At 35.5% G+C, this 25042-nt stretch overlaps 1 protein-coding gene across 4 annotated transcripts; it reads left to right on the forward strand.

The window, feature by feature from the left end:
• The first annotated feature begins 13105 nt into the window (after positions 1–13105).
• Positions 13106–24795, forward strand: LOC105226577 (dihydropyrimidinase). Of its 4 annotated transcripts, none has more exons than XM_049448473.1 (8): positions 13106–13264; positions 13332–13426; positions 13496–13686; positions 13774–14048; positions 14108–14254; positions 16307–16545; positions 20059–20804; positions 20871–24795. In XM_049448473.1, the coding sequence occupies exons 1-8, from the start codon at positions 13217–13219 to the stop codon at positions 20948–20950; spliced, it is 1821 nt and encodes a 606-aa protein (XP_049304430.1). In that variant the 5' UTR covers positions 13106–13216; the 3' UTR covers positions 20951–24795. The 4 variants fall into 4 exon arrangements, with proteins under 4 accessions (XP_049304430.1, XP_049304432.1, XP_049304431.1 ...); XM_049448475.1 differs by having other exon boundaries at positions 20059–20774; XM_049448474.1 differs by lacking the exon at positions 16307–16545 and adding an exon at positions 17085–17308.
• The last annotated feature ends 247 nt before the right edge of the window (positions 24796–25042 follow it).

A 25042-nucleotide genomic window follows, 5' to 3' on the forward strand; every position in this document is an offset into this window, starting at 1 on the left:
TGAAAGCGTTAAATGTACTCGGTCACGCAAGTTGATCTTTTAGACTGCCGGCCGGCAAAATACATATGTACATACATGTGTATTTAATTATATATCTATATACTATATGTATGTATGTTTAGAACACCTGTCTTCAAATGCGTGCTTTACGTTCTATATACCTCGTTATATCTATTATTAATGAGTAGAAACCCAGTTAAATACATACAGTACATATACTTGTATATCTTATATATATGTATATGGTAAACGTATAATCACGAAGGCGCTATATAAAAACTCGTATAATATATATGTATGTATGTATTTATAAATATACATTGTACATACATTAACTCAAATAAGTTCATTAACAATAGCATTGTATCGCTTGCATTCAGGTGTGAGTAGGTAGATACATGAGCATTTCGCTTTGTCAGCGTGTTTAGTAAATGATAAGCCATTGACTAAATAAAGAAGTCAAAACAATTTGTTGAGCCAATTTGTATAATGAGGAGCTTGTATTTTTCGTGAATGAGTCTCTTTTTTCTTAATCGAATTCATTTAATATTCTCCTAGAGCGATTCATTTAAGTATGTATGTATTGGTTATATTTATTTTCAACTCATGGCATGAAACAATTTCGATTACTACAAGTATTCTATACTCTCTATATTCTATAGAATACTTGTAGTAATCGAAATTGTTTCATGCCATGAGTTGAACATAAATATAAAATGAGTTGAAATAAATATACACTTTTATTTGTGTCTACTCTCTGCGATATATGTATGTTTGTACTTATGTATTTAGATAATATCGCTTGTTTTAACAAATGAAAATTGGGTCTTTGATTTTAAAAGTATTATTGTTTTTATAGATCCAGTTCCAACCGAAACTCCTTGTCATCACTAATCGTTGGAGATTCATCTCAAATCAATTGCCAGATCGAAGTTTTTAGTTAACAAAATGGCGGAATCAAAATTTTTTTCCTGGTTTCGAGGAAAGACCAAAAATTAATTGTTTATAAAAATTCGAAACAATGAAACAAACCTGTATAAATTTCATTGAAATATAGAGCGGTGTTCGAGCTACAAAACCTTCCTTTGAGAAAAAAGTGTTTGAAGTTTTACACGAATGTTCCAGATCGCCCGAGAATCCTTCGCTAGTTTACAAACATATTGCGACTGAATATCTATATGTGGTGTATAATTTTGAACTCAAATTCGTAATCAGGATACCTCAAATACCACACAGACCTCTTAGCACTTCAGTCTCACATTTTTTATAGAATACACACGTAACTCAATCAAGTGATTTGCGGCACGATATTGGTTGAAAATTTGGCGATAAACTCAGGAAGAATCAATGCAGTATTCGTCCGCGTATTATCGTGCTGCAAAAACAAAAAGTTGTCGGCCCACAATTCCGGTCTCTTTTTACGAATAGCTTCGTGTAAACGACGCACAATAGTCAAATACTTGTAGTGTTCCTTGTTGACAATTTGGCCGGTCGGAAGGAATTCGCAGTGTACCACACCTCGATAATCGAAGAATCGTATTTTTTTCGACTTTGGCTCATCTTTGCCACAATATTCCGCCGATTTATCGTGTGTTTCCTGGTGATAGGCATACAGGGTTCGTCCGGAAAATAATAGGACTGAGTCGATTTAAAAAAATTTATTGAACCAATCGTTACAATTCTTTAAATACTTTCAAAATAGGCTCCTTCTGCATCGTTGCAGCGCTGCTAGCCCGATTTCCAAGCATTGAAGGCGTCACGGAAGGCATTCTCCGGAATGGCCCCCCTCTGTCGTTTCAAAATGTTTGCCTTTCATCGGCCTTTTCAGGCAAGGAAACAAAAAAGTTCGGGGCCACATCTGGGTTGTGGAGCGGCTGCGGAAAGGTTGGGATGCTGACCCGTGTTAGGTAGCTGTTCACAAGAACGGCTCACGCCGGGGTGTTGTTATGGTGCAACTTCCAATCGTCTGCGATATCTTATCGGACCCGATTGACCCTTCGCTTGAGTCTCTTGAGGACTTCCGAGTAAAACTTGGCATTGACGGTTTGTCCAGAAGCAACAAATTCATGGTGGACGATACCTTTGATGTCAAAAGAGACAATGAACATCGTTTTCACTTTGGATTTGCTCATTCACCGGCCGGCGTGAGCCTGGTGTCACCGACACATTACTTCTTGCTAAAGCAACATCTGGGTATACCTGCTTGATCATATCAAACATCTCTGTCGGAGATTTACCGAGTTTCACACAGAATTTAATCGCGTACCTCTGCTTTAACGAACGCTGCATTTTCGGCTTGCACCCCTCACAGAAACAAGTCGCGCGAAAATGTTTTTCCTAAACACCAATTCCTTTATTTTATTGACGTTTTGATCATCAGTTGATGTTGATGGCCGTCCTGGACGTGGTTCGTCATCAACATCGTCTTGACACTCTATGAATAAGTTTTCCAATCAAAAATACTTGTTCGCGACAAACAACTATCACCGAATGCCTTTTCGAACATTCTGAACGTTTCGGGAATAGATTTGATTTCATATACAAAATTTTATGGAACTTTTTGTTGAATAATTTATGTACTACAGAAAGACAAGGGTATACTAAACACTAATGATTATTTTGATTTGATATCAGAAACGTCTTTGATAGTCTTACTATTATTTGCCCACAAAGAAATTGTGAAAGGCAAGAATAACATTTCGAAATACAAACACCTCCAACATAATTAAATGTGGTCTTAAGAATAATGTTTCCTGTCGGCCTTTCCCTGCCAGAAAGTAAAAAAATGCTTTAAACTTAACTAGAACGGAAATATTATTGAAATCGTGTATACAATCATGTATACATACATACATATGTAAATATGCATGAAGTGTTATGGAGTTCTATTGCATTAATATGTATGTATGGAAAATTCATTGGGGTCAGCGGCAGACAAACGGTTGCGCACTGCACTCTTTTGCTACTTCTGTCGAACAACATTTACCTTTGTGTTAACACGTTCGAAGGCAATTAAGAAATCAAATAATTCAGAATATGTACAGGCATAAACGAAACTGTCAACTTTTTGCCGCAACTTGGCAATAATGTTCGAATACTTTGCATACATAAACTTGAATGAGTATGCAACCCATGAAAGTATTTTCTTTTAGTGGTTGAACTGTAAGAATATTGGAGTAGATAATAATAATAATGTTTGTTCAACAAAGTTAGTGCCTTAGATTCTTAAATTTAAATGACAACTTTTTTAATAGTAACTCAAAACAGGAATTATTAAAAAATCTTTAGCACCTAACTTTAGTTTTGGTACCCCAATTAGTTTTAAATTAGTAATGAAAAACTGGAACGATAGAGAAGCCTTCTGTCCAAAAGTGGTTTGATATCATGACGATATGCTTGTACAGCTAAATATAACTCTACATAACGCAGCTCTCACAGTTTAAAATATTCTACATAAAACAGAGCTTTTCAATACGATTGATATGCCTCCTTTAAAATAAAACACTGATTGTTAAGGAAATTCAAATGTCAATTTAAAGTGAAGTACAACGGATACAATTAAGTTCTGAGTATAACATCATTCAAATCACGTAGCCCCGTTTTGTTGGAACCAGATGTTGTCTAGATCAACTTCTTCCAATTACGGCCATAAAAAATTGCTTATCATCGATCTACACAGCTCTTCATTGACGGTAACGGTTTCATTTCTAAAGAAGTACGGAACGATGATTTCACCAGACCAAAATCCATATCAAACTGACAATTTTGTTGAATGTATGTCTTTGCTCATGAATAATTTGTGAATTTTGCTTGCGTCGGAATTGGCAGTTTTGTCTATTTACCGCACCACTCAGATGAAAGTGAGCCTCATCGGAGAAGATGATTTTCTAAAAGAAATTGTTATAGTTTTCAAGTCGTTCCAAGAAACATAAAGAAATTCACGGCATTTACGGTGGTCCAAAGGCTTCAATTATTGAGTGAGAACTATTTAATGCGGGTGCAAGCCCAAATAATTTCTCCAAAGCTGTAAGGTTGTGGTTTGAGATAGTCTCAATTCTTGAGAATATCTTGGAATCGAAAATTGTAGTCTTCAGCCACACTCGTCCGAACAGTAGCAATATTTTCATTACTTCGAGCTATTTTTATTGGAAAGAAAATGTACGTTCGAAGTTTTCAATAATTTGACCAATAGCGAGCACACGTGGACGATTATTACGACCACAAAATGGCAAAGGCGCGCGAAAAATTGCTATTGGTGAACGATTATTTCGCTAATAAATAATTTTTCAACATTGTTCTTGCGTATATCTTATACAATGAAAAAAAAAAAACAGATCATGTCATCCCTATTGGAAAACCAGTTACTCAAGGGGTTAGGCGAATCTACAGTCCTCAAAAAGACCTAACTTTGGGATTTGAGACCACCCTACCTCCATAAGAAAATGTTTGCTCTCAAAAACTCAAGTTTCGATTCTCCAGTTTTTACTGTACCACCTCCATACCTTACAGTTCACAAAAACATTTCTTGCAGTGTCTGTATTACAGCGCTAATATGGAACGAGCAGCGGTACTTATATGTAAGTATGTATATAGTTCTTATTTATAAATAAAGTCGATTGCCACAAATGTCAGCCATTTAGATTTAATATGTGCTTTGCGCAACTAGCTGCGAAGAGGTCTATCGGTGGTTACGGCTGTAAGCCAGTAGCATAGCGCGATTTATAGCGTGCTACAGGCACACTTCATTCACCGAGCGAAGTGGAGAGGTGCGCATAAAGCGAAAAATGGAAACAATGATTTTTTACACCATTCCCATACTCGCACACACGTAGAATGAAGTTGGCAACAAAAACACAGGAAGTGCTGGAAGTTGAGTGTTTAATGTTGTTGTTGTTGAAAATCATTTAATCGCCAACACTTTTGCGGCAACACCATTTCACGATAGCGACTCTATTAGCAAGCGAATACGTACGCATATTACATACCAAAAAGTTATTCGATTTTATTCTGTTTATGAATGACTGTTAACCATTAATAAAAATTTGTTTATACTACTGTGATCAAATTTAAAGGTGAATTTTTCATTTATACTTCGCGTGTTTTTCGACTCGGTAAATTTTTCTGTAAGTTAGTTGTACTGTTAGTGACATCTATGCTAAATTTCACGTCAAAATGTATTTATTAGTATTTGAGATACGCGTCGTTTTTTGAGGCTCTGATGGCGATCCCGACGGAGTATTTTTCCAAGTGCTATGATGACTGGAAAATTCGTTGGCATAAGTGTATTGCAGCGGGAGGGGAATACTTTTAAGGAGATGAAATGGACAAAATTCAGCTTTCAATTTGATCACATATATTACATCTCGGATCAGAGTTCAGCTTGAAAGAGAGGGTACTTTCGTAGCTCGAGCAAAAGGCATTCGCGATAATATATGTATATGATGTTACAACATGTCTTTCTAGCGCGTCAAAGCAATCAACTATCATTATCATTCAACAAAACCATCGATATTGTACGGGTGATAAGGAATTTGTGTAGCCTTTCTGATATGTTTGTTCGTATGCTTATCAAACCTCTTTTTGCCTAAGTAACCCTCTGGCGATCTTTTCTACTCTGGAGATATCCACGTTGGCTCCTCAAACTATCCATAATTCAAGTTCATTGCCTCTTTCTACGTTTGCCAAATATGTATGTAAGCAAATTTTGTATGTACATACTGTGTATGTATGTACAATGTACATATGTACATTGGTTAGTATGCATTAGGCGCTTGACTATATAGTATAAATACTTTTTGAAATTAATCTTACCACACAGAAACAAACCATTAAAACCTACACAGGAAACAAGTTTGTTTCGATGTTTACATACAAATAAGTTATCACTTGAAAGGCTTCGATCAATTAATATGACACCTCACAAATATGAAAGCAATTAACATATGATCTTATTAGGTTAAACGCAATAAAAGGCAAAATGTTTAATCGAAAAAGTAATAGACATATTTGCTGGTCGACGCGCTTCCGCTAAGCTTTGAGATTTGCGGTTAAACACGCTCCAAACATACTAGGGTTGGAGATAAGTTTGTGAGGTATGAAGCTACTCCTTTATATACATACATACATATAAGCTTCAATAGAAGGTTGTACAGTTTAAGCTTTGAAAATAGGCAAAAAAAACGAATTTTGTATGAGAACAATTAACAGTGTGAGATAAAGAATATTAAATTTCCATTTCCAATTCAATGCTTAACGCCTTAACGGTTACGGTCGGAAAACATAAGAGATCTCATTGAATTGATTAGGCAGCTAAGCAGAATCGCTATGTGGAGGATATTAATTTTGTTCACTGACTCTAATTGTGTTACCGTTCGTTCGATAAAACAAATTCGGTAAAGCTTCTTTAAAGCCTTAATACATCTAGGCTATAACACATAGTCTATAATACATTAGATACCAAAGGTCTGTTAAAGCATTGCATTGTGAAAGCATTTTTTCATATAAATACGAGGTGTGTTCAAAAAGTATCGCGAATCGTAACTGACACTTTACTTCGATTGCAAGGGCGTGGTGCATCGTGAGTTCTTGCCACAGGGAAGAACGGTCAATAAGGAATATTACCTGCAAGTTATGCACAATTTGCGCGAAGCAATCCGCCAGAAACGCCCGGATTTGTGGAAGAACAAAAATTGGCTTTTGCACTATGATAACGCCCCTGCTCACACATCGTTGCTTGTGCGCGACTTTTTGATAGAAGATAAAAAAAAAATGATTTTTTGAAGTGCTTCGAAGATTGGAAAAACCGTTGGCACAAGCGTATAATATCTCATGGGGATTACTTTGAAGGGGACAAAATAGATATTCATGAATAAATAAATAATTTTTGAAAAAACACAAAATTCGCGATACCTTTTGAACGCACCTCGTATGTAGGTAAGCGGTTTTCATGATCCAACAAAGTCCAAGTGATATTTTTATGCTACTGATTGGGATTCGAAAATTATTTAAAAAATAAAGAAGTTGGTGAATTCCAAGTGCTAATAAAAACCTGGTTTGAATGAACAAACTACATCTTATTTGTTCAGAAAGTAATTTCCTGCCGATAAGAAATAGTACTTTCAGGTTAAAATAGTAAATGTGAACAGAGCATTCTCCTCCGATGGTTCATAATATCTCGAAGCAATGTATTCTTTCATTCAAAATTACCATGTCGAAATCTGGAATCTACCTTAGTCTCTTGTCTGATACTTGAAGTAAAATAGTATGACACCCTTCTTCACTATATGCAAACAGTTCCAGTCGGTTAACTCTGTTCTTACGAAATATGGGGTTAGATAATTTATCATTTCTTGTCATAAAATATTTTATTTTTGCTTAATGAATACTTAAGCTACTCGTACCATTTCTCAGCCAACCCTATTTAATCAAAATTTGTTGTGGTCTTTTGAACCACAAAATCGATTTTGAGGGTTGATTGCATATATGGACTCGCCGCAAATTGCCAAAACTGCAGTTCAACGCTGTCTTTTTACCCATCCTTCAAGAAAACTGCGTCATTACTCCTTCAAAGGAGATAATGGTTTATATCAGTGACTGCACGTGTCGGCATCTGGGCAAAGTGTCTCTCGGCCGGCTGCTAACTTCAGTGTAACGTGTAGATAGTCACGCCGTATTGCAAGGGTGTTTTCACTTCGAAAGCGTGGTCATAATGGACGGCGCATGTAACAGCTCGCCAAGCGAGTGCGGAAACACATTAAGCTTGTTGAGATTTTTACGTCCTTGCAATGAGTCATACACACCCCAAAAACTGGCACATTGCTCCTTGCAATGCAGACGCTTCAGCATATATACTATACATATACATATGTATGTACATACATACATATATACATACATGTATATGATAGTAGATCCCCAACTCTTTGGCAGTGACGCCATCAGCTGATGATTATGCTCTGTCTAGGCTGGCGCTAGACATCTCCGGTGGTTGATTTGTTATTAGTAAAAACGTTTATATACTCGCATGAATAAATGGGCGTAGACCTGCTTGGCACTTTATATTTACAATATGGTATAAGTGAGTGTTGTGACTCACCTGCGCCGCTGACCTGACCTCAGTGTGGCGACGCGTCTTGCAACGTTGCGAACCGCAGGCTTACTACACATTAGAGCTCCCACTCCCGGAATGTTTTCGAATTCCCGGGATTTCGGGATATCGAAATTTCATTTCCCGGGATTCCCGGGAAAAACGGGAGAAAATAAAAATTGTTAATTATTGCTTATAAATTTAAAAAAATTAAATTAATTTTTTATTTCCAATCAGTTACATAGATTCAATTAAGTATGCCCATGTTCTTGGGTTCTTTATAATAAAAAAATTATAATTTAATAATAATTATTATTTCTTATAAATTGATAAAAATATATAATTCACTTTTTATTTCGAATCAGTTACATGAATTAAATTAAAAATATACCTATGTATTTGGTATTATATATATATTATTTTGTCAAAAAACAAATAATAAAAATAAAACACAGATCGATTTCTGTAGGAACTAATTGTAAATAGTATTTTAAAATCACAAGCGCATCCATCGTTTAAACTAGATCTGATTTTAGTGCAAATGCGGCCAGACACTGAAAAACAACGCTCGCATTCGACACTAGTTGGTGGTATTGTCTTTAAAAAATTAGAAGCAACCTCCAGATTTCTGCCAAGCCCGCCACCCCCAAGAAGTAAATTTATTTCCTTTGGTACCGCTTCCTCTACTGATAATGAGACATCTCTTTTTAAAACGCGAGATTCTTTGACAGTTTCTTGCATTCAAATTCTCAACATCATTAGTATTGTACTTTTTGACAATTTCTACAATAGTGTTTGTCATTTCTTCGAAATTCGGTTCATTTGTGGTACTTACAAAATTTCCCGTTCAAACAGTGTTGTAAAGTACTAAATTCTTACTAATTGTTTTTTGGCAATGTTCATCTATTGTAAATACAACTTTGTTTATGAAAAAATAATAATTAACAGTGTTTAAAAAAAGGACAAAAATCCCGAATATCCCGGGAAATTAATTTTAAATCCCGGGAGGAGTTTTAAGTCCGGGATCCCGGGATTTCGGGAGCCCGGGAGCCCGGGAGTGGGAGCTCTACTACACATACATAGTACTTACATACATATATACATACATGTATACGAGGTGCCCTTAGGTGTACTTAACTTATTTAACAGTAAAAGTTTTGCGGTTAAATTGCATATATGTATGTACATATGTACATATGCATACCTACTTCTGTATGTATGTATATATAAATACGTAAACTCACATATACTTATGTACAAGCATATTGGGTAATTTTGTACCCAAGAGACCTGTGAGTTGTTGCAATGTTTGCCTTGTTATAATGTAAGCGATTCTCAGTGTTTTATTAACACTTTTCCTATCGTACAATTTACTATATTTAATCAATGCAAATATTTATTTTTTAAATGCATATCTACAGTGTGGATGGAAAATGATAATAGAAACACACATATTTGTTTACTTATACTGTTTTTGTTTATAAACACTTTTATTTAACGCTTATCAGCACACATAGTGATAACGGTTATCTTTATGCTCTTTCCACATATGTATGTATGTACATTTAAGTGTTTTGCTAATTATAACTGTACAAACATAAAAAGTATTTATGTGTCATATCAAGCTAGACCACAAGTGTCAAGCCCAAACCAAACGATCCAAATCAATATTTTGTGAAAACTTTTGCAGAGCAAAGGTTTTCTGCGTATTTCTATAAAAGTGGGCGTGATCTTGTCCTCCAATAAGTTTAATGAGCATATCTCACAAACCACTATAGCTATTTCAACTTGAGAGGAACTGGTTCCAACAATTTTTTACTGTGATGGGTGAAATTAGATAACCACGCCCACTATAAAATAGTTCGACAATAGGCATGGCATCACCCATCTTTGGGTGAAAACCTATAGCTGAGGAACTAACTGACCAATTTTAACCCAATTGTGTGCTTAAGAATAATAGGCCTTTTTATTTTATATTGTGGAAATGCGTGAAATCTAAACACAACCACGCCTACTTCCCATATATACATTTTTTTACATCCGTGTGATTATTTCACTTTACAGTATATAAAATGAGAACCAATGGCGTTATCGAAATAAAACTTGTCAGACAAAGTGTATTCAAGGCATGCAATCTCACGTTCTTAAATATTCGAAATTTGACTTTAACTTTTAAAGTAACCAGATACGAATGTGTGAGCAACAGTCCCTGACGTTTTACCGAAAATATCGGTCAATCGGTATCGTAATAAAGCCATGTTTTCCTGAAAATAATATCGTGGTGTCAAAAATGGATAATATTGGTTCAATACTTTCCTTAGTCATATACCTAATAGAAATATCAACTTCTTTTATACCGTATATGTATAACTAACTCAAGAGCTAAATTTGCCATTTGATTGTATAGAATTATATGTACATACTATGTACATATGTACGTATGTATGTATCTAGAATAGGCAGAAAAAATCTGTATGTTAATCGGATCATTTGTCTTCGAGTTATCACTGTAGCCAATTGGAAAAATATTGTTTGGAGAAAAACGTGTTTAAAAATAAAATGGTGGAGAGTAGTGGCAACCCTTTAAATAGTTGTAATTCAAAAACTTTCGAAATATTGATTTTATTTTTTTTCAAAATTTCACACTAGGTGTGCACTTTAGATATCCAGTTTTGCACAAACAACTTGCCGAAGATGCGGTGTGAATCGTTATCACCCAATGAAACATCGGCAGATCAGGGGCGATATGATAAACTCATCCACAATTCTGGTAATATTGCTAACAAATTAAAAAGACCTGAAAAGTTGTACATCAGTGTCACTCCTTTATCAGTTGGAATTTAATTCCTCAGAAGTGATGATGAAAGCGTTTTCGGAACTGAAAATATAGCTATCTCAATTATAGTAGTACTGTATGTCTATTATTACACGAGGCAACAAAAGTTGCTAATTCTCGGGCGATTCTCTTTTGCTGTCGCCCATTACCTTCACACGAGCAACTTGTGTTGCGCAACTCTGTTCGAGTTTTTTTTTCATTCTCTTTTACTTTACTTTAACCCATTGTCTACTCTTTACTTTAACCCATTGTCGTTTCTTTTTCCTTATAGGTATTTGGGCCACTCTATCACATATATTAATCAGTTCTGTCAATTAAGAAATATATTTTATTTATAATTCAAAATTAAAACAAAGATTATATGACAGACTTTCACATATATCACCCTTTTCACTATCGTCTGAATCAATTTGTATGGCTTTCTCCATACATTTCACAATATCTTTAATTAATTCGATTTTTTCGTCATACTCCATTTTCTAAAATATTTATATTATATTACGTACATATATCTGTATACATATTTGCAAATTACTTGCCAAAAGATGAAATTAAATTTTTTAAATATATTCCAAATATTATTTTCAAAAAAATATACTCAAATGCAACTATGTACTACGAAAGAAAGAACACGAATGCCGAAAAACGTTGCAGCGAACTGTTACGAATAAGAACACAAAGCGAGTTGCTGAACACGGGAAACTCGGCGCGATTCTCCTCTCCTCGTCGCCCCCTCGCCTATAAAACAAGAGTTGCCGCAACAAAAGTTGCCGGGTGTAATAATACACTATGATGATTCAAAATATGAGAGGAAATGTCGTTTACTTCTTTGTTTATTCAGATTTAAAATTTTTTATTTTTATCGGTTAAACAATTAAAGATTATCACAATATAACTTTTCAAAACAAAAGAAAAATAAAAACAGCTTTACGTAAATTACTTATGTTCGTATATAATTTACAACATACTTATGTACTATCTTTAAAAACTCGCATAGATGCGATAAGTAATCTGCTTTTAATTAGTAAATTTCTTTTGGGTGACATTTCACATTTGAATGATGTATACAATTCTAATACCGATAAGATAAGGCTATTAAATTTTCATGCATTCGCATGTGCATATTTTTATTCATTTATACTCTTGCAACATGTTGTACAGAGTATAATAGTTTTGTCCACTTAACTATGTATCTCCTAAAACTAATCGAGATAGATATAGCGTTATACATACATATATAATTGATCAAACCTGGTACACAGATTCCTTTCGAAAAAAAGTACGATTTCGAAGATTGGCGTAATCGGACCACTGCCACGCCCACGAAACTCCATCAACCGAAAACCTATAAAGCGCCATAACTAAGTATTTAATGAAGGTACAAAACTCTAATTTGCACAGGTGATCGCAATAACAAGGGGCACTTGTGGATAAAAGAAATTTGAAACGATGGGCGTGGCCGGCCCTCTAATAAGTTTAATGCATACATCTCTTAAACCACTTAAGCTGGAACAACCAAATTTGCTTAGCACAAATATTATAAGAACTCCTACCGAGAGGGTGAAAATGGATGAAATCGGGCTACAGCCACGTCTGCATACAAGTATATAACACAATTTTAAATTCCATCTGATTCTTTCCCTTCGAGTGTATAAATCAAAAAGCATTTAATATTAGGGAATAAACGAGTTCTGCCTTACGAGTATGCCAGTATAGAGGATATTAGTCAATGTGTCAGATTAATAATTAAAATTTAGAGAGCGTACTTTCCTGATAGTAGTATGACTGTGTGCTACAAATGGTTTGTAAAGGATCAATACTTCCTTTAGTCCCCGAACTTCCGGGAGACTCAATACCGTATATATCGGCCAATATATGAGTTATCTTAATACAATAAGATTGAGGGAGCGTGTTTTTTTTTATATTTTTGTTTAGAATGAATAAAATAGGGTGAAAACTCGCCTTAGGCCTAACCTTTTCAAGTTGCAGGAGTATGAAATGTTCCGTTATACCTGAACTTAGCTCTTCCTTACTTATCATATATACCTTATATTAACAACTTCATATGTATATCAAAAGTTCTATAGGGGTGTTTTAGTAGTAAAAGTTAATTTGGTCATCTATTTTCGATATAATTTTCTGAAAACACTACATATGAACATATATGTACCATCAGATCGCGTCTATATAGCGTTTAAAACTCTTTATCCCAACTTATAAATACCGATATAATTTATATGCGCTTAGAACTAAATTGAATTTTTCTCTTGAATTTCAGATAAATTTCCAAAAACATGGCGACAAGTCCAAAACCCGTCAAGAAGGTGCCCATCCACCTTCAGGTAAGTCTTTCAATATACTAAAAGCCTTTCTACGCTTAATCACATTTTCAATATTTCGACAAACCAGAGCTCCCAGAACCGCGTCTATATCAAGAATGGACACATCGTCAACCACGATAAGTCATTTAAGGCCGATATTTACATTGAGGATGGCATAATTAAGTAATTATGCATTTGAAATCAAGAAAGTTGTTAGAAAATATCTTAATTATTAATTCTTTCAAATACCAGATTTGTGGGACCCGCATCTGATATCGTTGTGCCCGGTGGCGTACGTATTGTGGATGCCGCAAACAAATTGGTGCTGCCCGGTGGCATTGATCCACACACTCACATGCAGCTGAAATTCGGTGGTTGCGTCACTGTAGACGATTTCTATCATGGTACCAAAGCGGCCGTAGCTGGCGGCACCACCACTATCAGTGAGTAGTAGTGTTTTGAACTCTGGCACCACTAAAAATTGTGAGTTCCGAATACTTTTCATACAACTAACGATTTTCACTCCACAGTCGATTTCGTGCTGCCTGACAAGGGTGAATCGCTCGTTGAAGCCTACGACAAATGGCGTGCTTGGGCTGATCCCAAGGTCTGCTGTGATTATGCGCTCCATATGGGCATCACTTGGTGGTCGAAATCTGTGTCCGAGGAAATGAAAATCATGTGCGAAGAGCTGGGCGTCAATTCTTTCAAAATGTACATGGCCTACAAGGGTCTGTATCAGTTAAATGATTCGGAGCTTTTGGAGGCTTTCGAGCGCATACGAGCGTTAAATGGTGTTGCACAGGTATTTTTAATGGGTTAACCTTTGGGAGTTGCACTAAATTTGTATGCTTTTATTCACAGGTGCATGCTGAGAACGGCGATATTATTGCTAAGAATGAGAAGATATTACTGGCCGCTGGCGTTACTGGTCCAGAGGGTCACGAGCTCTCGCGGCAGGAAGAAGTAGAGGCTGAGGCAGTCAACCGAGCCTGTATACTGGCACATCAGGTATTTTAAAATTTTGAGTTGTGTGCCGAAATATCACATATACACGTGTACAGACATAAATTAAGTAAAACATTTCTAAAATTGGTTTGCGTACTATATTATTTTTTGTTAAACATATTTTGGTTTAATTTATCCAAATTGTGTCGGAACGGTAACGTAACCTAACCTTACATATACAAACAAATATTTTGCATTTTATTAAAATAATGTTAGCGAAAGAAGGGACTCAATCAAAATTCTCTCAAAGTTTATTTGCACAAAATATTTTCATAAACAATACACTTTAATTTTATAAGTAAGGTGGAGCTAAGTTTGGTTGGAACCGTGAATACTACTATGAACAAAATATAGTAAGACTTTCTTCTTAATTTTAAAATTATTACTTTATTCTTCAAAATCTATGTCGTCCTTCTCAGAGTAATCCCCTTAGGCCCCAATACACTTGTGCCAACGCTCGAAACAGTTGTTAAAGTCAATTTCCGGAATAGATTTCAATGCGTATAGTGATTCGCTTTTAATATCTTCAATCGGGTCAAAACGGTTTCCTCGGAGCGGTCGTTAGAGTTTGTCGAATAGCCAGAAGTCACACGAAATGGCGGCGGTACTCACAAATACGGGTACTCACGAAGAATCAATGCACTATGCGACGGGGCATTATCGTGGTGCAAAAACAGAGAGTTGTCGGCACGTAATTCAGTCCCCTTTTTACGAAAGCAAACGACGCATAACACTCAAAAAGTATTCCTCTGTCAACAAAGCCGGTCGGAAGGAATTCGGAGTGCACCACACCTCGGCAATCGCCTTTGAATAATTTATAACAATCAAAAACACTTGCTCGCGACAAACTATTAACACTGAAGGCTTTTGGCCACTTGGCACAGATGTCACTCACAGTCATACCAACCCAGCAAAAATATTTTAAACAATCGGTTTTCGCACGAAATTTAAATTAAAAAGCCTTACTGCGCCACAGCAGAATTTCACCTAGCTACAGAGTGAGGTTATTTAATACAAAGAATTTTAAAACTTTTGTGATCTGTAGTTTCTTTTACTGGATAATAGCCAGCTAGGTGGGAATTTCACTTTAATTAGTTTGCTTTGCCGAATATTTTGCTTAAAAAAATAAAATATTTAACTTAACCTCAATCAACATCAAGGGATTTACACCACGATTAATCTTAGCAAGGGGTAATATAGTACCATTATAGCCCATAATGTATTATTTGGCTTTAGGTCAATATCTCGGTCGATTTGTTTAAACATTAACCTTCTCATTAGATATTACTTGTAACTGGTCACTTAAAATGATTCGAAACGATGAGTTCATGACATCATGAATACAAATAATGAATTCTTATCAAAGTTTCACAGTTTGTTTAGATTACAGCGAAGTAAAATTTTTTGCAGTGTTGGTTTTAATAATTTATTTTCTGATTTGCCGCCTTAATACTCGGATTATTTAGAACGAAGAATTGTTAAAATTTTAAAGCAATTTGTATTTGCTAACGTGAAGAGTTGCCACAGTTTGAAAAATTTTATTGAAATGAAATTGACAAAAAAATCAATATTATAATATTAGCATAAAAAGCTAATTTATTTAAGAAATTTTTATTGTTTTATGAAATGTTATCGGTAAAGTCAGCAGCATTGGTTTTTTGTAGCGGCAGATAACATTCCCAAATACGCGATTGATTGATATTCTCAAGTATACATATTTAAAATATTATTATTAGAGATCTTTATGGAATCGATAAGGAAAAAAGTCAGTTCCACTCACACTTAGCGCTTCCCTTACTCTGCGTTGATAGTTTTTAGGCACAATATGCATTTTCGCATTTACATGTAAAAAGTTTATTTATTTATTTTTTTTTTTTAATTTTTAAATTTTAAAATTTTTCTTTTTTATTTCATTTTGTATATATGTATACATTAATTAATGTACATAAAAATATACCACTCAATGCCCTTTCAACACACCTCACAAACTCACCACGCTACTCCCTCCACTCCAACCCCCACACCCACAAAACACACGAATTACCACCGAAAAAGGTCGATTGTCCGTTATACGTAGTGCATGTAATGAGTAAATCGGCGGGCATTGAGGTGGCGCGTGCGCGCAGACGCTACAAAAATACCGTTATCTATGGCGAAACCTTGGCTGCGGCGCTTGGCACCGATGGCACAAACTACTGGCACGAGTGTTTCCAACATGCAGCGGGTCACGTGCTAAGTCCACCACTACGTCCCGATCCAACGACGCCCGCCTTTATGATGAACCTATTGGCGAAGTAAGTTTCATGAAGGGTGAACCTGAAGCAGGTTAATTGCTTCACACATAACATTCGGCTAATATGTATATGTATACATATATGCATATGTACTAATGTACGAAGAAATAATTTGGCATTGGATTGTTTAATTGGAATTTTAGTGTTGCTCGCAAATGCACCAACTAATTTCTACATTGCATGTAGCACATTACGTCCATACACACACACATAATCTAACCCATTTGTCATGCCGATGGATAAAGTCACATACATACATAATATACATAAACACTTTTGTAAAACAGTTTAATGTTCTCATTGCCTAATTAACTTTAATTAACTTTAATACACAAATACCGTTATTTTCGTATGTGTATTTACTATTTGTTGTAATTTTGCTAATTATTTTGTTTGTTTGTCTTCTTTTTACTGTTTTTGTCTATTTCGTGTACTATTTCTCACACTCATACCAACTCACACACACACATGCTTACAATCCGCTAATATTAACACATTAATGTTAATAAATTGCATTTGAATGTTGGATATCGGATCAGATGAAGACACCGCTCTATGTGACTCGCATCACTTCGAAATCGTCGGCTGAAATTATTGGTCGCGCCCGTCGCAGCGGCTACGTTGTGTTCGGTGAGACTTTGGCCGGTTCAATTGGGCGCTCAATGAATGGCGTTCGTCAGCAGGAGCGTTTGTATTACATAACAAGTCCACCAATACGCGAATCGGCCGAAACGCCAAGGCAATTGATGAAGTCGCTGGCGTAGTAAGTATCTTAGCACAAAACATGCATACATACACACAGGGATGCGGATACCAGAGTAAATGACTCAGAGTAGATAATTTTCTTATTCATGGGTTTCGGGTATTCTCATAATCATAAGTGCTTGATAGATGCGTCACATGCACAAATCGAATTGTCTGTTGTCAAAACATCCATTTCGGTATTAGTTATGAAAATGATTTTAAAGAATTATTTAGTGCAAAAAAATTGTAGACCCAAAAAAAAGAAATAAATATGTATGTACATATATCTACATAATTAAATTTTGTTTTCACTCCTATTCTGTTTTATTGCGTGTTTCATTCATGCCACTTTAAATTTCTGAAAATGTTGTTACGTTATTTTGCATTTCAGGTGACGATATGCAATATTCTAAAATCGGTTTCGAGCTAGCAATTTTTAAGCCGAAGTTTTTTAAAGATTATTTATTTAAAATTATTTCGTCAGTTTTTGAGATATCCAAATGAAATTTAATACATAGGTGCATTTTGAGATTCTATTGATCATTTATGGGAATCAGACTGATCGGATAACAATATCATACATCTCCGATACAACCGGTTAATCATATTTTTTAAATTTCGCCTTAAAAATTCTTTAAAACCTGTTTTAGGCCCATAGTCTTTTAGGCAAAGACATTCTAAAAAATCCATAGAAAATTTCTCGCATACGCGATTTTATAGAAACAAATCGACCTCTAATGTACATCCATGCAGGCTAATTGAGCACTGAAGATGATGAACGTAATGGACGTCAGAAAGAGAGTAAAACAAAAATTATTACGCGCAATTATTTCACAGTTTATACTGATAGCTGTTACTCTATATATTTTTTATTAGAAAAGACATACATATTGCTTAAAAAAATGGGCAAGCTCTGTAAATGCGGCGCGGGCTCAGAACATGTCTCAAATGGTTAAATTCCTTTGAAATGCATACGCATCGACCTATTCCCAGGCCAGCCCCACGTATAATTTCCTGTTTTAAGATTTCAAGATAATGATCTCTGGAAAACCATCTTTGAGACTGCAGCATATTTTAAAGCGAAAAACCCAGTAGTACTGCAAAACTGTATCGAAGTACTTAATGCCCGCGGTTGGAAATACGTAAGTTACCTTTTATTTTTTTGGGATTCGAGAACAGAAATAAATTTTAAGCATCGGAAATCTGTTTGTTGTTTTTCAAAATATTTTCTATTTAGATCGATACACTTTTGCATGCGTTTGAACCAATTGTCGAAGCACTTTTGCCGCTCTGATTGAGGTTGTTCCAAAACATACGTTCTACACGCAGGTGTCGAAAAACGGTAACGTATTCCTATATCTTTTTCTCACGGTAAAAAAATTACTCGATGCCATGTCAAGTCTATACGTTGGATGACTCATCAAATCGATGTTTTGAGTGCGCAAAAATTCAATTGTTTCAGTCGATGTTTGACAGCTCGCATTATCATGGTGAAGAGTGATCCGTTTTTGGCGGAATTTCTTGAAAGACAACTGGCAAGCAAATGATTGTAAAACACTCAGAATTAGTTGTTCTGCGTTCTTCTAGCTGTATGGTTGCGATATGTCTAGTTGTTCCAAAAAAAGCTACTATTTTCTAGGAAGTGCTTCGTGCGCGAACAACTTTTGATGGATGCGGGTCATCTTGAATCACACTTACAGTCGACTGCTCTTTACTTTCGAGCTCATTGTGCAAATCCACGATTATTCACCTTTCACGATGGCACAGATGTGTTTTGATACACCGCTATCGCATTTTGTAAATATTTTCCTCGACCAATCGACAAGAGTCTTGTTTTGATTGATCTACAAATTGTATCGGGTCCAACGTGAACAAAATATTTTACATCCTCACTAATGTCCATAGTTAACTCAATCTCACTATAGGTTACATAACGATCTTGCAATAACAGTTTAGGCACAGCATTAATAGTTCCGAAACTACAAAGAAATTTTGGACGACTTTCCCTAAAAACGTCTTAGTGTGATATACGACTCGATTAAATTAACTACATGGTCGATAAACCCCTGTCCTTGATGGAGCTTCATCGTCAAAAATTTAATTAATTTCATCCATACTTATCAAGAGTTAATCCACACCGATTCAATTGAATTTTTTGGTTGAGAAGAATATTTAAAGTTACTGTAAAAACAAAAATAGCGCTCGTATGTCAAAATATGTCAAACTCTACGATTGTTAGTTTCCAGATTGCAACACTCGTATTGCCAAATCGCGAAATATAAAAGGCAGTCTACGTATGTGGAGTAGTAAAATCGAACCATACTATCGGATGTTTTGTTTTAGTGCTGAACTTTATAATTTACTATTCAAAACTTCTAACCACCTTTTGTGATTCTAATGCATTTAGGTCTGCTGTAAGAAATACTGGTGTTCAGGATTTTTTGAATATAAGCTATTGATAATTCTTTTCGATCCCAGTAGAATAGTGTAGTAGTGTTTATTTTATAATCTCTCGAGGAATTATGCCCCATCTCATACATAGCACTAATAATAAAACTTAAGACACTAAGTCATGCTTAGTTCATTAGCTGAACGCAGACAACATTAATCAACCATGTCTCTATGTTTTCTCAGCGTGCGCGTGGGCAAGGCTAAGCCTCTATTCTCTCTCTTTTAACGGCTTTGTGTGTTTATAAACTAAATAACAATGAGTGACAAAGAGTCAATTATCTGTAAAATTAAATTGCATTTTCCAATCTTGCTCAACAGCGATGATCTGCAGATAACCGGGAGCGACAATTGCACCTTCAACAAGGAGCACAAGGAGTTAGGCAAAGGCAACTTTACCAAGATACCGAACGGTGTCAACGGCGTCGAGGACCGCATGTCTGTTGTTTGGGAGAAAGGTGTGCATGCTGGTCTATTGGATCCCTGCCGCTTCGTTGCCGTCACCAGCACCAATGCCGCCAAAATATTCAATCTTTATCCACAAAAGGGACGCATCGCCGTGGGTTCGGATGCTGACATTGTTATTTGGAATCCAAATGCTACGCGCACCATTTCCAAGGAGACGCATCATCATGCATGCGATTTCAACATTTTCGAGGGCATGGTATGCCACGGTGTGCCCGAAATGGTGTTGGTGCGCGGACGAATTTGCGTCGAAGACGGTAGCGTACGCGTTGCCGAAGGTTATGGGCGTTTCGTTAATACACCAACACGTCCGCCATATGTCTACGATGTGTTGGAGGGTAAGATTGCAGCCAACGAAGAGCACAATGGTGAAGAACATGAAGAGCAACTGAATAACGGTTTGAAGAAATTGGATTTGGGTGCTTTGGAAATCGAAATACCGTATCAGGAACCCATCTCACGCATGTTGCTCTCCATGCCGGGTGCTGGCGGTTCGGTAGCCAGTACACCATCGGGCCGTGGACGCGTCGAAGGTACACGTAACATGCAAGAATCAACGTTTTCCGTTAGCGGTAAGCAATCAGGCTTAGTTAATTCAAATGGTGAATGATTTGTGTTGAGAGCTGTATTTATTTTCCGTTTACATCTATTTTTCTATCTTCTTACAGAGGAGCTGGATAAATCTGGCAATCGCTCGTGCATTCGTGTCAGAAATCCACCAGGTGGCAAGTCTTCGGGTTTCTGGTAAATCAATGCAACCATGCGCAGTAATCACACACCGGCACTAAATCGCACAATTCGATACATACATACATACAGACATACTTACATACATAGTTAAGTAACCGTAAGAGATTTGCGAAATGGCTAAATACCTACATACATACTTATATACAGATAAGTATATATTGTGTTTGTATGTAAGCAGAATGTGGTTTATTGCGACAACATGACACACACACATACTTACACATATAAAAACCGCAAAAGACGTGTTCCCAAAATTACATGAATCAAAAGTGTGAATCGAGAAGCTACCAAACCAAATCTACCAAATCTTTGTACTACGCATAAAACATGAACGAATAGCAAATGAAGTCTATAAATATCTAAATTTAATTATACAACAGTTAAATTCATATAATCATGCATACATAGTACATATGCAAATGTAAATGTATGCGCTATGTATGTGGACTTGTACAAGTAAATATGTAACCACATCAGCGTAAACTAAATAGTGAATATTATTAAATATAATTGTAATATCTGCTTATTGTGCAATCATATTTTATGTGTTAGCTTAAAGGGGCCATCCATAAATTACGTCACACCTTGAAGGGGGGGGAGGGTATCATTCAGAAGTGACATTGTGTGACAAGGGGCAGGGGGGGTCAAAAGCTTTGTGACATCACATTTCAAAATTTGTGATGTACAAACGTGAAATTTATAGGTAAACAAAAAATATTAAACATTTATAAACACACTCTTTGTTTTTAATACTTAAGTTGTAACGAAGCTTTTTACTGCCCCTGCTTCTTACAAGTATAACTTGCTGAGGTATACTCGTCGTGTCCAGGGTTCGTTACAATAAATTTGTAAACATTGGGGCTCTTCTGCGAATCGTACTTTATTTTATTTTATATTATAATCTTAATCAAAGTTACAAAATTGTCTCCCGCGTTATAGTTTCAGCTTTACAACATTTTAAATATTTTCATTTAGATGCAATTTATATAGCTACAAATGCCCCACGCATGGTACCTCTCAGTCGCGAACTTACTGGTGTACTATTGATGATTTTGGGTTACATCTTGATTCAAGTAATCGAACTACTGACTTAGATCTAGAAAAACGAAGCTTCGAAAGTGCGGGCAATGTGTCTGCTGACCTTTGGGGCAAGTTAGTCATTGATAATTTTCCAGTCGTTGTTGAATGTGTTGCACAAACTGTTACTGGACGAGATATTGAACGGGCTATGATGTTGAAAAATAATGCTACTTGGTAAGCTAATGTGGGTGTATGAATTAGCCCCCACTGAATTAACCCCCACCGGGCAAAATGACTTAAGCCCCACCAATTTTACAACAAAATTAAAAATGGCGGAAAGTGGGGCTAAAGTCATTTTCGTGGGGATTAATTCTTTTTTTTTTAGTGGGGATTCTGTCATGTAAGAACCCCCACGTTTGGTGGGGCTTAATTCATTTCGATTGGTGGGGATAAAAACATTTTCGTGGGGTTTAATTCATTTTTTTTTCGTGGGGATTCTGTCATGTAAGAACACCCACGTTTGGTGGGGCTTAATTTATTTTGATTGGTGGGGATAAAAGCATTTTCGTGGGGCTTAATTCATTTTAATTCCGTGATCTTTTATAAAAATAAATCAAACAGTTAGCAACGTAATACTTTTCACAGAAGAATTATGAACACCGGGGTTTTGGACCGACCAGGGATATTTTTTTTCGAGCGCTCGATTGATGTTGTTTAGTTAATCAATAACAGAAATTGGTTTTTATGTTATTTTTATAAAAATATGAAAAACTTCACAATCACTTCACTTTAACAAAAATGGCAAGGTTATGTTCGAAATTATGGCACAGCTGTTGTAAATTCGAATGGCCACTATTGATTCATGCACTGATCGTTTTCGAATTATCGATATTCACAATATACGAGTCTGAACGAGAATTGGTAAAAATGAGAAATACATAATAGGAAAATTTATAATTAATTATTATAGCAGAAAGAAGAAGAATTTGGACACAGAAGAATTATGAACACCGGGGTTTTGGACCGACCAGGGATATTTTTTTTCGAGCTCTCGAAAAAAAAAACCCCGGTGTTCATAATTCTTCTGTGAAAAGTATTAAAATCACTAATAGTGCACATTTCGTAAAAGGAGAAACCATAATTTTGTAAATTATAAAATAATAGAAGGGAATTTTTCCTTTTACGAAAGGTTAAAATCACAGTGTACATTTCGTAAAAGGAGAAACCATAAGAGAGTGTGGCAAACAATTTTAATAAATTTAAATGCCCTTTTTGTCGTCAAGATGTTGACGAATATTTACATATTTTTATTTAATTATTTTCTTTTTCTCACATTTTCATATTTTCATTTAATTCTTTACCTTTTTTTTAAATATTACATACGTATGTATAATTGAATTTTTGTTAAAATTTTGATTTAAAAACTTGACGTTTAAAGCAAGCAAAATAAATTAAAAATGAAGTAAAGTGGGGCTAAAGTCATTTTCGTGGGGATTAATTCCTTTTTTTTTCGTGGGGATTCCGTCATTTTTGGTGGGGAAAGATTCACTAAGAAATTGGTGGGGCTTAAGTAATTTTGCCCGGTGGGGGTTAATTCAGTGGGGGCTAATTCATACACCCAGCTAATGTACGTGAGTCACAATATTTTTTAGAAAGAGTTAAATGTGAAACTATTGCATGCTGCGGTATAAGACGTTGTAGTCGTTGGAAATTATTAAAAGAAGGATTTTTACCACCACCTGTGTTAATTAAACAGACATCAGAAGGTTATGGAGTCACAGGGAGTGATGACAACGCTAAGTTTGCTCCATTATTACTACAGATATTATTAAATCTCCAAGCATCATCCCATCTGAAACAAGTTCCATATGATAGTTATTGCCCTAGTGTCGAGTCATACTTATTTAAAAGATCGTGTAGGATATGTGGCCTATATTTTTCTTCATATTAAGCCACCAATCAACACAAACAATCACATGTCCTCCGAATTCAGAACGAAAATGAAGTGCCTGATTTGCCAGCAATAAATGATATAAAGGAGTGGGTCAAAATTCCATGGACACAACATGATTAAGTTTTGTATTTTTAATTAGCATAATTAAGTATCTATTATTTCTTGACTAGTCATTCGTTGTGTCTGTACTTTAATATTTAACGAAATGTTGATTTTATTAAAGATTATTCAATAAATATAAGAATAAATAGAATAACTTTTTTTTTGATAAATCCATAAAATTGGAAAATGTGTGACGTCACGAAAGGGGGGGGCTAGATCAAAATGTGACAACTTGTGACAAGGAGGGGGGAGGGGTTAAAAAGTCCTTAAATTCGTGTGACGTAATTTATGGATGGGCCCAAATTTATAATTATTGTTTTTGTTTTTTTTTTCAACTATACTATATTTATATATTTGATTTTGTACCTCTAACATACAAACATATATAAATTGTGATTAAACACAAAAGTGAATTTAAAATTAATTTTGCCTTTACACGCCTTTCTTCATTAAACGCACGAACCAACACCACCCGTATCCTCCCCCTCGTGAGTAGCAGAGACGGGTCTTGGTGGCGCGTATCCCCCACATGTTTTCCAAAGTGACTTATAAACATAAATATGTAGATGCACTTTTCTCCTTCCGTTGGACACATTTACATGCAAATATACTTACAAAATGAGGAAGCGATTATTTGTAGATCGTTCACTTGAATGATTAGCGTAAATTTGTAAGACGATTTCTACCTAATTTTTATTCATATTGAAATAATTATAATATAAAATACAAATTAACATTTAATAAAACATCAACGTTGTATGCTAAAATTCATTGTTGTTTTTGTACGAGTTTTTCTTGGTGTGAAACGTGTCGTTCTCTAAACAGGAAACGCCATGCAAGGTGAGTAAATAGAAAGAGTATAGATACTGATTGTTGCATGAAACAGTGCAAAAATCCATGGTCCTCAATAATTGTTTGATTCGCAACATAATAAGGAGGTTTGGACCCGTAAAAGACCTCGTAACTGTACAGAGTTTGTTCGAAAAGTAATAGGACTGATTTTCCTCCGCCGCG

Source organism: Bactrocera dorsalis, chromosome 2 (genome assembly GCF_023373825.1).
Source record: "Bactrocera dorsalis isolate Fly_Bdor chromosome 2, ASM2337382v1, whole genome shotgun sequence".
NCBI lineage: Eukaryota > Metazoa > Arthropoda > Insecta > Diptera > Tephritidae > Bactrocera > Bactrocera dorsalis.